At 44.7% G+C, this 13,870-nt stretch overlaps 1 protein-coding gene across 2 annotated transcripts in view; it reads right to left on the reverse strand.

Annotated features, from left to right (window-relative positions):
• The window catches only part of LOC143805462 (von Willebrand factor A domain-containing protein 5A-like), a 150,404-nt gene that overhangs the window by 27,951 nt on the left and 108,583 nt on the right, over nt 1-13,870 (reverse strand). For both annotated transcript variants that reach the window (XM_077284881.1, XM_077284871.1), the window contains 5 exons: nt 5,917-6,125; nt 4,022-4,117; nt 3,011-3,034; nt 1,609-1,653; nt 1,405-1,461 (listed from right to left, as the gene is read on the reverse strand). In XM_077284881.1, the coding sequence (XP_077140996.1) occupies nt 1,405-1,461; nt 1,609-1,653; nt 3,011-3,034; nt 4,022-4,117; nt 5,917-6,125 (431 nt within the window). The remainder of the gene's footprint in view (nt 1-1,404; nt 1,462-1,608; nt 1,654-3,010; nt 3,035-4,021; nt 4,118-5,916; nt 6,126-13,870) is intronic.

Consider the following 13,870-nt stretch of genomic DNA (forward strand, 5'->3'; position numbering starts at 1 on the left):
TTTCAACGCAGTCTGTAAAGAAAACAAACTGTAAAAATATCTTACAGAACATAAAACACAGTGATCAACTAACACTGTGAAATGTGACAATCATAAAACATTCATATAATCCAAAATTAATTTAAAACAAATATTGATGCCGTCATTGATTTGTGAGGGTGTAAGGATATTACTTATATGTGGGCATGCGGATGTCCCAACATTGAAGACCTTTTTGCCCTATTCATGTCCTCATATCTACTGGTGTATGAGCACAGGTAAAATCGATCAGCCTGGAGTCCGGGTCGGGAGAGAGATTTGTGCTGCGCTGTTTTGCGCAGTTAATTGCCTGTACTGACACACTGTAACGACCTCTGAGTGATCAGGCAATCAGCACAACAATAAAGACTCCATTCAAGGACCACATAGTCCTCATTATTGTTTTCATTCTGGTTTACTTGGGGTTTTGCAAAACCACGTGGCTGTTATCACCGTGTCATAATAGTATAGTATATATTATATAATGGTATAAACTCCAGGTGTGGAGCGTAACATCCCGACACACTGGACACTCAGCACTCGGTCCTCCTCCATCCTGCAGATGGTCCTGGGTAATGATGAGTGTCTGATGTGTTGGATGAGCAGCATAATCCTCAGTGATGAAGGTGTGGATGACACCAACGCTGTTGTAGCCTTTAGTAATGATGGCGTGGGATAACGTGATCTTGGGTGAAACAAGAGAGGATAAGATACATTGGTGTAAGGGAAAGTGAAGGTGCACTCGGCAGCACTTTAGAGAAATACGCACTTAGCTGCTATAAAGCAGCCTGTGTCTCATTCATGCTGCCTGTATCTTGTAAAGTACAATGTGTCACAAAAAAAGTCTCAGAATCACTTGCGTAAGTAGAATCGAACCAAAGTTATTAAAACGTAAAGTGATACATCAGATCTAAAAAAAATGGGGCTGCATCCTGAAGATCAAAATTGGCCTCTTCATCATGGAGGTGCCATAACAAAAATATAACAGCAATATCTAGGCACACGTAGATTTTTTTGGGGAAATTAATCTAACTGAACATTTGTTCAGTTTTGCCTAAAAGAGACAATGTGTTTTGTAGGACAACCTCTTTAGTAAAGATGATTTTCAAGCTATGGAGCTCATGTTGTGTGAGGCTGATGGTGGTGATAAATGAGGATGGTGGGTAGTCATGGTAGTTTTGGTCGGGGTTGTTATCGGTGATGATGGCTTTGGTTGATGATGATATTGGATGTGGATGGTGGTGGGTTCCGATGGCGCCACTTGTGGATATCTCTGGTGATAAGTGTGATGGGTCATTATGATGTTGGACGATAAATTGGGTTTCAGTTTTCTACAACAGCCTAACTAATCTGTACAATAATGCAAAAAAAGAGAGAAAAACGCACCATATGTAGCCATGGAAAGATCCGGATTGAATGAGTTTACAGGCATCATCATGGAAACTGTTAGGTAGAAAAAAAAAGAAGAGTTAGGACAAAAGTTCATTTCAGAGAGTCTTTATAAAAATAAGAAAAGGTGTTTACGCTTCACAGCACCCAATCTCTATAATAATGCAAAAAACAACAAATAAAAAAGTAAAATGTACACACCAGAAGACATTTTGGCTGCTTTTCTGACACCTGACATCTTAGGAGCTGTTAAGTAAAGATAAATAAAAGATTAAGAGCTGTGAACATTAAAAGTCCATTTTGTTGGGTTTTTACATAAATAAATATATATTTTTTTAAGGAACGCTAAAGCCAAATTCATTAAGACCGATGTTTTTCATATTTTTCTGAATATTCTGGTTCATTAGGAGGTGCACACACCTCTCTTTGATTCCGGCACGTCTGATAAGTGGTCTGCATCTCTGAGCTAACCTAAGACTTGTGGCGTAAGGAACGTTGCCGCTCATCATGAATATGACAAGTAGGGGTTGCCAGTTTGTCGGAGTTTGTAGGCATAAAACGACGCGGGCCCATCAAATGTCGCAAAATTTTAGAGCAGCCTGGCATTGTGACAACATAGAGCTGGAGTGACAGAGGCTTCAGTTCTACCACAGCCATTAAGCCTCATTGGCATAGCAATTAAAAAGCTGATTTCTCAGTAACGGAGAAGCAGACTGGACATGTAAAGGTATTACTGGACTGGTCTTTGAATGGGCAACATGCACATATAGTTTGGGGGGTGACAGATTCCTTTTAAGCAACTTCAGTCTTCTGTTCTTAAAGGTCTCCAAGAAGTATCGTTTCTCTTTGCGGAGAGTGACACATGTTAAGCATGTCGAGATGAGGAGACTTAATGTTCTTAAAGATCCAAATCCTTTATCATTAAATTAATGAGGAAATGTTTTAATTTTCCTAATTTTACAGTTCTGTGCAAGAGTTTTATGCAAAAATCAAATTAAAATTTGGTGTGACTGCCCTTAGCCTTCAAAACATCATCGATTCTTGTGGAAAAAAAAAAGTGCAATTTGCACACAGTTTTAGAAGAAACTTCTAGTGTTCCTCAGCACCGTTCCGTTCCACGTCTGCACCACGTGACTGCACTACTGGCTAATCAACTTACACAGAGACTTCTGTGTGGACCAGAAGTCACTTTCTCAATGCAAGCTAGGATAGGTTTATATTGAGAAAGTCCGGTCCATACAGAAGACGCTGTCTGAACACGTGATTCAGAAAAGGATCAGGACGGCTCCGAGATTGAAATAAGACGGTGACGGGGAAGTGTTTTAATACATGAAATGTGCAAATGAGAACTATAACGATTTGGCTGGATAAGAAAAGAATCACTGGACTCCTACTGGTGTCCACAGAAATAATAGAGGAAGGGAATCTTCGCCCCCCCCCCCCCCAATATGGCCGTTGTTACATTAAACATAAAAATATAATAAGCTTAAATATTTTATTTTTCTTAAAAAAAGAGAAAAAACATTCCCTTTCTTCAGAGTTACATCTAGTTCATGAAATAAAAATTAAAAATACGAGTCCCTGACTTTAAGATAAAGCATACCTGAACGACAGGCCATAGGACCCCCTACAGAAAGAAATGGAGAAAAGAATTAGAGATGAGAGTCCTGGATCTATACTTGATTAAAAACAAACAACACAAACCTAACAATGCAGACAGCATTTCGCTCACTAATGTCCGTATTTACCTCCCAGGTCCGGCTCCCTGTTGTAGGAATCTAGGTATAGATGAATCAACGCAATGAGGTCGTTCCATCTAATATGCAGACAGTGTAAACTTAGGGCTTGTTCACACGTTGCGGTTTTTTTCCCACATTTTTTTTTCAGTTCGTGTTTTTACAGATTTAAAAATGCAGCGTTGTACTGTACCAGCAAAGTGAGTGAGTTTTTTTGATATCTCATGTACACGTTGCTTATTTTTTTCAGATTTGAACCATTAAAGCGTTTTTACAAATCTGCAGCGAGTCACTGGTTTCTGCATCTGTGCAGGGTTTTTCACCCATTCAAATCATGTAAATACACATTGAAAAAGTGTACAAAAAAATAAGTCCATTTTAAGCAGGGTTTTTCTTGCCAGCAGCCAGTTTTTGGTGAAGAAAAATCTGCTTCAAATACTCAACGTGTTACACTAGACAGTCAGAAAACGTGCCAAGTTTATCACGGTGGTTCAGGCTGGATCATATATTTGTGCATGTTTATGTCCCATTCACAAGGGCTGATTTCAGGCCACTAACAAGAGCCGACTGACTATATTAAAATCGTTCTCTGCTAATTTACTGACCAATTTGATCAGGCCGATAACCATTAATTGGGATAGAACAATCCGAGTGCTCGTTCCCCATACACACCGGCATTATCCAGCATGTTACTAAGAGGAAGAGAGCTGCCGCTTCTGTATAGTGATTTACTGACGTAGCAGGCTGGAAACTCAATATCCTAGCCCACTGCTGTCATGGTGTGATGCCATCAGTACATGACAGATCTGTCATCTGTACGGGACGTTCTAGCACGCAGACAAGTAACTTTCATGCACAGATTTTAAGAAATGACTAACCTCCTGCCGTCAGCCTAATTGGACGGCGCATCATTAGTTGGGGCACACCCGAACAGGCCATAGTTACTGGGAGACCTGCTGATTGGTACATGAAACCTACGGAAAAAGATGGAAAACAGGGTAAATCAAGTATTAATTTTCAAATTACATCAATAGTACAGATGAGTATAAGAAACATCGGAATATATCTTATTAGAGAAATGTACTCCTTGCCTCACTCATGAGCCATTTCTTCTCCTGAAATCATTATTCACTCTGAAATACAACTAAAATCCATCTTGCTTGAGACAATGCAGACTGTCTGCTCACTGAGGGATCAGATTACAGCTGCAGAAAGACACACAGATACTGTGTTGCTGCTTTCCAGTAATTTACCTCAACACGGTGTATTATATGAACACTGATATGTCCGGTTGTATTATATGAACACTGATATGTCCGGTTGCATTATATGTGCACTGACATGTCCGGTTGTATTATATGTGCACTGACATGTCCGGTTGTATTATATGAGCACTGACATGTCCGGTTGTATTATATGAGCACTGATATGTCCGGTTGTATTATATGTGCACTGATATGTCCGGTTGTATTATATGTGCACAGATGTGTCCGGTTGTATTATATGTGCACTGATATGTCCGGTTGTATTATATGTGCACAGATGTGTCCGGTTGTATTATATGTGCACTGATGTGTCCGGTTGTATTATATGTGCACAGATGTGTCTGGTTGTATTATATGAACACTGATGTGTCTGGTTGTATTATATGAACACTGATATGTCCGGTTGTATTATATGTGCACAGATGTGTCTGGTTGTATTATATGAACACTGATATGTCCGGTTGCATTATATGTGCACTGACATGTCCGGTTGTATTATATGAGCACTGACATGTCCGGTTGTATTATATGTGCACAGATATGTCCGGTTGTATTATATGCGCACTGATATGTCCGGTTGTATTATATGTGCACAGATGTGTCCGGTTGTATTATATGTGCACTGATATGTCCGGTTGTATTATATGTGCACTGATGTGTCCGGTTGTATTATATGTGCACAGATGTGTCCGGTTGTATTATATGTGCACTGATATGTCCGGTTGTATTATATGTGCACTGATATGTCCGGTTGTATTATATGTGCACTGATGTGTCCGGTTGTATTATATGTGCACTGATGTGTCCGGTTGTATTATATGTGCACAGATGTGTCTGTTTGTATTATATGAACACTGATATGTCCGGTTGCATTATATGAACACTATTATATGTCCGGTTGTATTATATGTGCACAGATGTGTCCGGTTGTATTATATGTGCACTGATGCGTCTGGTTGTATTATATGAACACTAATATGTCTGGTTGTATTATATGTGCACTGATATGTCTGGTTGCATTATATGTGCTCAGATATGTCTGGTTGTATTATATGAGAACAAGGATCGACGCCATTGAAATGTGGTGCTGGAGAAGGATGTTATCAATACCATGGATGGCAAGAAGAACAAACAAATCAATTCTGGAACAAATTGAGCCAAACATGTCACTCGAAGCAAGGATCACCAAGCTACGACTTGCCTACTTTGGACACATCATACGAAGAGAGAAATCACTGGAGAAGGCCATCATGGTCAGAAGAAAAGTAGTAACAAGGCAAAAAGGAAAACCAGCAACCCAAAAGCTTGGTACAATCAAGATATCGGCGGAGAAGACCCTGCTGGACCTATCAGGGCATGCACAAGATTGATCTTCCTAAGGAGTGTTCATCCATCAAGTCACCATGGCTCAAGATAGAGTTAAAGGCAGGTAAATAAATAAATTATATTAGCACTGATATATCCAGATGTTCATATGTGGTGCAAATAGATTGTAAAGCATTAAGTACTTGGAGCCGGGATGTCTCTTCGGACTGGAGGACCTTCCAGTGGGGTCTTGGTGTCCTTGTTAACAGCGACAAAGGCAGTGAGGGAGGAGATGACTCCAGACTGTAGACTGGTCTCCAGGATTTTTTTCTTCCCCTTCTCAGATCTCGAGTCTTTTCCACATTCCAGCTCAGAGATCAGGGACTTGGCTGCCAGTCTATGGATGGTGGGTCTGAGAAAAGAAAGGGGGTTATGTGATGGGTAGATCTGTGGTCAGCATGTACAGGAAAAATCCATGTTCAGTACCAAGAAGCTGTTCACATCACATTACGTGACGTTCATAAATGGCTGCTCACATTACAATTTTGGCAAATGCCTAGTGAGAAAACAGTACAAAAGGTATTCAAAGGTACCACTGAGCTCAAAAATAAGCTTAGTTGTATTTAATCTGACCATTACAGTCTACAGCTCTTCAGAGCACTAATCTCAAACCCTTCCCAATATAGGTCCCAATATATGGAGAGGGCTCGCACCAAATCTGGGGAATGCCTGCTGTGTAATACAGCTAAAGGTACCTTCACACTAAACGATATCGCTAGCGATCCGTGACGTTGCAGCGTCCTGGCTAGCGATATCGTTTAGTTTGACACGCAGCAGCGATCAGGATCCTGCTGTGATATCGCTGGTCGTTGAACAAAGTTCAGAACTTTATTTGGTCGTCAGACCGGCGTGTATCGTCGTGTTTGACACCAAAAGCAACGATACCAGCGATGTTTTACACTGGTAACCAGGGTAAACATCGGGTTACTAAGCGCAGGGCCGCGCTTAGTAACCCGATGTTTACCCTGGTTACCAGCGTAAAATGTAAAAAAAACAAACAGTACATACTCACCTTCGCATCCCCCGGCGTACGCTTCCCACACTGACTGAGCGCCGTAAAGTGAAAGTGAAAGCACAGCACAGCGGTGACGTCACCGCTCTGCTGTTAGGGCCGGCGCTCAGTCAGTGCAGGAAGCGGACGCCGGGGGACGCGAATGTAAGTATGTACTGTTTGTTTTTTTTACATTTTACGCTGGTAACCAGGGTAAACATCGGGTTACTAAGCGCGGCCCTGCGCTTAGTAACCCGATGTTTACCCTGGTTACCCAGGGACCTCGGCATCGTTGGTCGCTGGAGAGCTGTCTGTGTGACAGCTCTCCAGCGATCAAACAGCGACGCTGCAGCGATCGGCATCGTTGTCGCTATCGCTGCAGCGTTGCTTAATGTGAAGGTACCTTAACTTCTGTCTGCAACGGCAACAAATAGGGCTAACTCAGATCGTTGCTGTTTAAGTATTTAACACTGCTAGCTAGGGGCCTGCTCAAAACCTCCATGGCTGCCATCTTAGTCCTCCTGTGAAATAAGTATACTTTAAATAAAGAAATAAATAAAATATACTGTTTTTTGGTTGACACACCTCCATTAAAAAGTACAATAAAAAGAGATCAAAACTTTGTACATACTACAATTTGCTATCAATAAAAAGGAGATTTTTGTGTACTCACCGTAAAATCTCTTTCTCTTAGCCTCTAATTGGGGGACACAGGACCATGGGTGTTATGCTGCTGTCCACTAGGAGGCGACACTATGCATAATCTGAAAAAGATTAACTGTGGCTCCTCCTGTGCAGTATACACCCCTGGACGGCATCAGCCTTCTCCAGTTTTGTGCAAAAGCAGTAGGAGGAACGTAACATGAATAACATAATTATGCCTGTAAGAAGGCAACTATGTACGAGCTCAAGAAACAATATGAGAACTCAACAGTTACAACAGCCCGGAAAGGGCAACAGGGTGGGAGCTGTGTCCCCCAATTAGAGGCTAAGAGAAAGAGATTTTACGGTGAGTACACAAAAATCTCCTTTACTCTGTCGCCTCATTGGGGGACACAGGACCATGGGACGTCCTAAAGCAGTCCCTGGGTGGGAAGCAATGGACGAATATTGTGCAGACAGGCCCGTACACTTAGGGCACCGCCGCCTGCAGGACACGTCTACCCAGGCTCGCGTCCGCTGAGGACTGGGTATGAACCCTGTAGTGTTTAGTAAACGTGTGTAAGCTAGTCCAAGTGGCCGCCTTACACACTTGTTGTGCCGAAGCCTGGTGCCGAATGGCCCAGGAGGCCCCTACCGCCCGTGTAGAGTGTGCCGTAATGCCGGCTGGAAGAGGAGAATTCTTAAGGCGATACGCCTCTTGTATGGTGGATTTGATCCACCTGGCAAGAGTAGCTTTGGAAGCTGGCATACCCTTGTGGCCACCTTCCAGAAGGAGGAAAAGGGAATCAGACCTCCGGAAGGACGCAGTCCTAGACACGTATATACGCAAAGCCCTGACAAGGTCAAGCGTATGCAGAGCCTTCTCCACTCTATGAACCGGAACCGGACAAAGGGATGGTAGTGAAATTTCCTCATTGAGGTGGAAGTCGGACACAACCTTCGGGAGGAAGGATGGGACCGTACGAAGAACTACCTTGTCCTGGTGAAATGCCAGGAAAGGCCGTCTGCAGGAAAGTGCTGTCAGTTCAGACACCCTGCGTAGCGAGGTGATTGCCACCAGGAAAACCACCTTCTGGGAAAGAAGGCGGAGCGGGACCTCCTTAAGAGGTTCGAAGGGTGGTTCCTGCAATGCTGTCAGGACCAGGTTGAGGTCCCACGTTTCTAGTGGTCGTCTGTAGGGGGGAACCAATCGGGAAACCCCATGAAGGAAAGTCCTTACTTGCGGCTTGGTAGCAATGCGCCTTTGGAAAAGCACTGAGAGGGCTGACACCTGGCTCTTAAGCGAGCCCAAGGACAGCCTGGCCTCCAGACCCGATTGGAGAAAACCAAGTACTTTGGGTATGGAATAAGGGAGTGGGATCTGGCCACGAGATTCGCACCAGGTAAAGAAAGCTTTCCAGGTACGGTAATAAATCTTGGCAGAGGCTGGTTTCCGTGCTCTGATCATGGTTCCAATGACATCTGCCGAGAGCCCTGCCTGGGTTAGAACCCAGGTCTCAAGGGCCACGCCGTCAAATTGAGAGCCCCTGAGTTCTGGTGGTAGAACGGCCCTTGTGATAGAAGATCGTGGCGGTCGGGGAGACGCCAAGGGGCGTCTGCTGTGAGTTGTACGATGTCGGCGTACCATGTGCGTCTGGGCCAGTCTGGTGCAATGAGGATGGTTGGAACTCCCTCTTGTTTGATCTTCCTCACCACTCTGGATATCAGGGGGAGAGGTGGAAAAATGTACAGAAGCTGGAACTGGGTCCAGTCCTGAACCAGAGCGTCTGCTCCGAGCGACCGCGGATCGTGTGTTCTGGCAATGAAGTTGGAGACCTTGGCATTGAAATGGGATGCCATTAGGTCCACATCCGGGGTCCCCCAGCGGAGACAGATCTGTTGAAAAATTTCGGGATGGAGAGACCACTCTCCCGAGTCTATTCCTTGTCGGCTGAGGAAGTCTGCTTCCCAGTTGTCCACACCCGGAATGTGGACCGCCGAAAGAACCGACCCTGTGTCCTCCGCCCAGCGGAGGATATGTGACACTTCCCGCATCGCCTGGGTACTGCGGGTCCCCCCTTGATGATTCACATATGCCACAGCCGTGGCATTGTCCGACTGTATCCTGATGTGAGAGGCTGCCAGTAAGTGATGGAAGGCCCTCAATGCCAGTAGGATGGCACGAATTTCCAGGATGTTGATGGGCATGGTCGCTTCTGCTGGGGACCACTTGCCCTGTGCCCTGTGGTGTAGGTGCACCGCACCCCAACCCGTCAGGCTCGCGTCGGTGGTCAGGACCTTCCATTGACCTGAGAGAAAGGATTTCCCCTTTGCTAGCGAGGTTGGCTTGAGCCACCAGTGCAGGGACCTCCTGGTTGACGACGTTAGCTGGAACTCCCTGTCGAGAGAAAAGGGATTCCTGTCCCAGGACTTGAGAATGGCTAGTTGGAGAGGTCTGAGGTGAAACTGGGCAAATGGGACAGCTTCTATTGCCGCTGCCATCTTGCCGAGAACTCTCATGGCAAACCGGAGAGATCGAGGGGGTTTGCGGAGGAGGGTGCGAACTGCTAGTCGGAGAGCCAGTGCCTTGTCCTTGGGAAGGAGCACTAGACCCCTGGAGGTGGTGAATAACATTCCCAGGAAGGTCAGGGACTGACTCGGGGTTGGTGATGACTTTTGTAGGTTGATTAACCAGCCCATGCGACTGAGAGTATCGGTTGTGATTGAGACGCTGAGCTCGCAGTCCTTGAAGGTGGGAGCCTTGATGAGTAGATCGTCCAGGTATGGAACGACTACTATGCCTCTGGAGTGCAGGACGTCCATGGTGGCTGCCATGACCTTGGTGAACTGTTGTGAATTTGGATTCTGGGCTCCCCCGGTGGCTACTGGTGGAATTGAACTTGTGACATCATCTTCCCTGTTCACCTGTTCTGATTAGATCTGGGTGTCGCTATATAACCTGGCTTCTCTGTTAGATGCTTGCCGGTCAACAATGTTATCAGAAGCCTCTCTGTGCTTGTTCCTGCTCCCAGACATCTACTAGATAAGTTGGACATTCGTCCATGTTTTGTTTTTGTATTTTGGTTCCAGTTCACAGCTGCAGTTTCGTTACTGTGTCTGGAAAGCTCTTGTTGATCAGGAATTGCCACTCTGGTATTATGAGTTAATGCCAGAGTCCTAAAGTAATTTCTGGATGTGTTTTGTTAGGGTTTTCTACTGACCATGAAAGTATGCTTTCTGTCTTCTGCTATCTAGAAAGCGGACCTCAAATTTGCTAAAACTATTTTCCTGCTGCGTTTGTTGTTTCATCTCATATCACCGCCAATATATGTGGGGGGCTTCTGTCTCCTTTTTGGGCATTTCTCTAGAGGTGAGTCAGGTCTTATATTTCCCTCTGCTAGCATTATTTAGTTCTCCGGCCGGCGCTGGGCATATAGGGATAAAAAGTAGGACATGCTACCTGGCTACTTCTAGATGATGCGGTAGGTTTAGTTCATGGTCAGTACAGTTACATCTTCCAAGAGCTTGTTCCTATTGAGGCTTATGCTAGTTCTCTGGCCATGGAGATCATGACAGTTTGACCGGCCCACTAAAGGGTTAAAATCCTTGGCTGAGAAAGGAGAGAAATAAGAAGTCTGCTGAAAATTTTTTTTTTTTTTTTTTTTTTTCTCTAGTAGTTAGTGTGCTCTTAATTGGATCACTTGCCAGTCTGTCTATGCTGCAGTCTTTCTTTTTTTTCTCTCTCCTTCTAATCTTTGAATGGCTCTATGTTCACCTGTCTATAATGGATCTACAGAGTGTAACTGCAGGTTTGAATAATCTCGCCACGAAAGTACAAAGTTTGCAAGATTTTGTTGTTCATGCTCCGGTATCAGAGCCGAGAATTCCTTTGCCGGAATTCTTCTCAGGGAATAGATCTAGCTTTCAGAATTTTAGAAATAATTGTAAGTTATTTTTGTCCCTGAAATCTCGTTCTGCTGGAGACCCTGCACAGCAGGTTGGGATTGTGATTTCCTTGCTCCGCGGCGACCCTCAAGATTGGGCTTTTGCATTGGCACCAGGGGATCCTGCGTTGCGCAATGTGGATGCGTTTTTTCTGGCCTTGGGCTTGCTTTATGAGGAACCTCATTTGGAACTTCAGGCAGAAAAAACTTTGATGTCCCTATCGCAGGGGCAAGATGAAGCTGAAATTTACTGCCAAAGATTCCGTAAATGGTCTGTGCTTACTCAGTGGAATGAGTGTGCCTTGGCGGCTACTTTCAGAGAGGGTCTTTCTGATGCCATTAAGGATGTTATGGTGGGGTTCCCTGTGCCTGCAAGTCTGAATGAGTCCATGACAATGGCCATTCAGATCGATAGGCGTCTGCGGGAGCGCAAACCAGTGCACCATCTGGCGGTGTCCACTGAGAAGACGCCAGAAAACATGCAGTGTGATAGAATTCTGTCCAGAAGCGAGCGGCAGAATTTTAGACGGAAAAATGGGTTGTGTTTCTATTGTGGGGATTCTACTCATGTTATATCGGCATGCTCTAAGCGTACTAAAAAGCTTGATAAATCCGTTCCCATTGGCACTTTACAGTCTAAATTTATTTTGTCTGTGACCCTGATTTGCTCTTTGTCATCTATTACTACGGACGCCTATATCGACTCTGGCGCCGCTTTGAGTCTTATGGATTGGTCCTTTGCCAATCGTTGTGGGTATGATTTAGAGCCTTTGGAGACTCTTATTCCTCTGAAGGGGATTGACTCCACCCCATTGGCTAATAATAAACCACAATACTGGACACAAGTGACTATGTGTATTAATCCGGATCACCAGGAGACTATTCGTTTTCTGGTGCTGTATAATCTACATGATGATTTGGTGCTAGGATTGCCATGGCTGCAGTCTCACAACCCAGTCCTTGACTGGAGAGCTATGTCTGTGTTGAGCTGGGGATGTAAGGGGACTCATGGGGACGTACCTTTGGTGTCCATTTCATCATCTATTCCCTCTGAAATCCCTGAGTTCCTGTCTGATTATCGTGACGTCTTTGAAGAACCCAAGCTGGGTTCGCTACCTCCGCACCGTGAGTGCGATTGTGCTATAGATTTAATTCCGGGTAGTAAATACCCAAAGGGTCGTTTATTTAATCTGTCTGTGCCTGAACATACTGCTATGCGAGAATATATAAAGGAGTCCTTGGAAAAGGGACATATTCGTCCATCGTCATCTCCCTTAGGAGCCGGTTTTTTCTTTGTGTCAAAAAAAGACGGCTCTTTGAGACCATGTATTGATTATCGGCTTTTGAATAAAATCACGGTTAAATATCAATACCCATTGCCGTTGCTGACTGATTTGTTTGCTCGCATAAAGGGGGCCAAGTGGTTCTCTAAGATTGATCTCCGTGGGGCGTATAATTTGGTGCGGATCAGGCAGGGGGATGAGTGGAAGACCGCATTTAATACGCCCGAGGGCCACTTTGAGTATTTGGTGATGCCTTTTGGTCTTTCTAATGCCCCTTCAGTCTTCCAGTCCTTTATGCATGATATTTTCCGCGATTTTTTGGATAAATTTATGATAGTGTATCTGGATGATATTCTGATTTTTTCGGATGATTGGGACTCTCATGTCCGGCAAGTTAAGAGGGTTTTTCAGGTTTTGCGGTCTAATTCTCTGTGTGTCAAGGGTTCTAAGTGTGTTTTTGGGGTTCAGAGAATTTCCTTTTTGGGATATATTTTTTCTCCCTCTTCCATTGAGATGGATCCTGTCAAGGTTCAAGCTATTTGTGATTGGACGCAGCCCTCTTCTCTTAAAAGTCTTCAGAAATTTTTGGGCTTTGCCAACTTTTATCGTCGATTTATTTCTGGTTTTTCGGATGTCGTTAAGCCATTGACCGATTTGACTAGACAGGGTGCTGATGTTGCTAATTGGTCCCCTGATGCTGTGGAGGCCTTTCAGGAGCTTAAGTGCCGTTTTTCTTCTGCCCCTGTGTTGCGTCAGCCTGATGTGACTCTTCCTTTTCAGGTTGAGGTCGACGCTTCTGAGATCGGGGCTGGGGCAGTGTTGTCGCAGAAAAGTTCTGACTGCGCCGTGATGAGGCCTTGTGCCTTCTTTTCCCGTAAATTTTCGCCCGCTGAGCGGAATTATGATGTTGGGAATCGGGAGCTTTTGGCCATGAAGTGGGCGTTTGAGGAGTGGCGCCATTGGCTCGAGGGGGCCAGACATCAGGTGGTGGTATTGACTGACCACAAAAATTTGATCTATCTTGAGACCGCCAGGCGCCTGAATCCTAGACAGGCGCGCTAGTCATTATTTTTCTCTCGGTTTAATTTTGTGGTATCGTACCTACCGGGTTCTAAGAATGTTAAGGCGGATGCCCTTTCTAGGAGTTTTGAGCCTGATTCACCCGGCAACTCTGACCCCACAGGTATTCTTAAGGAGGGAGTTATCTTGTCAGCCGTTTCTCCAGACCTGCGGCGGG

Source organism: Ranitomeya variabilis, chromosome 1 (genome assembly GCF_051348905.1).
Source record: "Ranitomeya variabilis isolate aRanVar5 chromosome 1, aRanVar5.hap1, whole genome shotgun sequence".
Lineage (NCBI taxonomy): Eukaryota > Metazoa > Chordata > Amphibia > Anura > Dendrobatidae > Ranitomeya > Ranitomeya variabilis.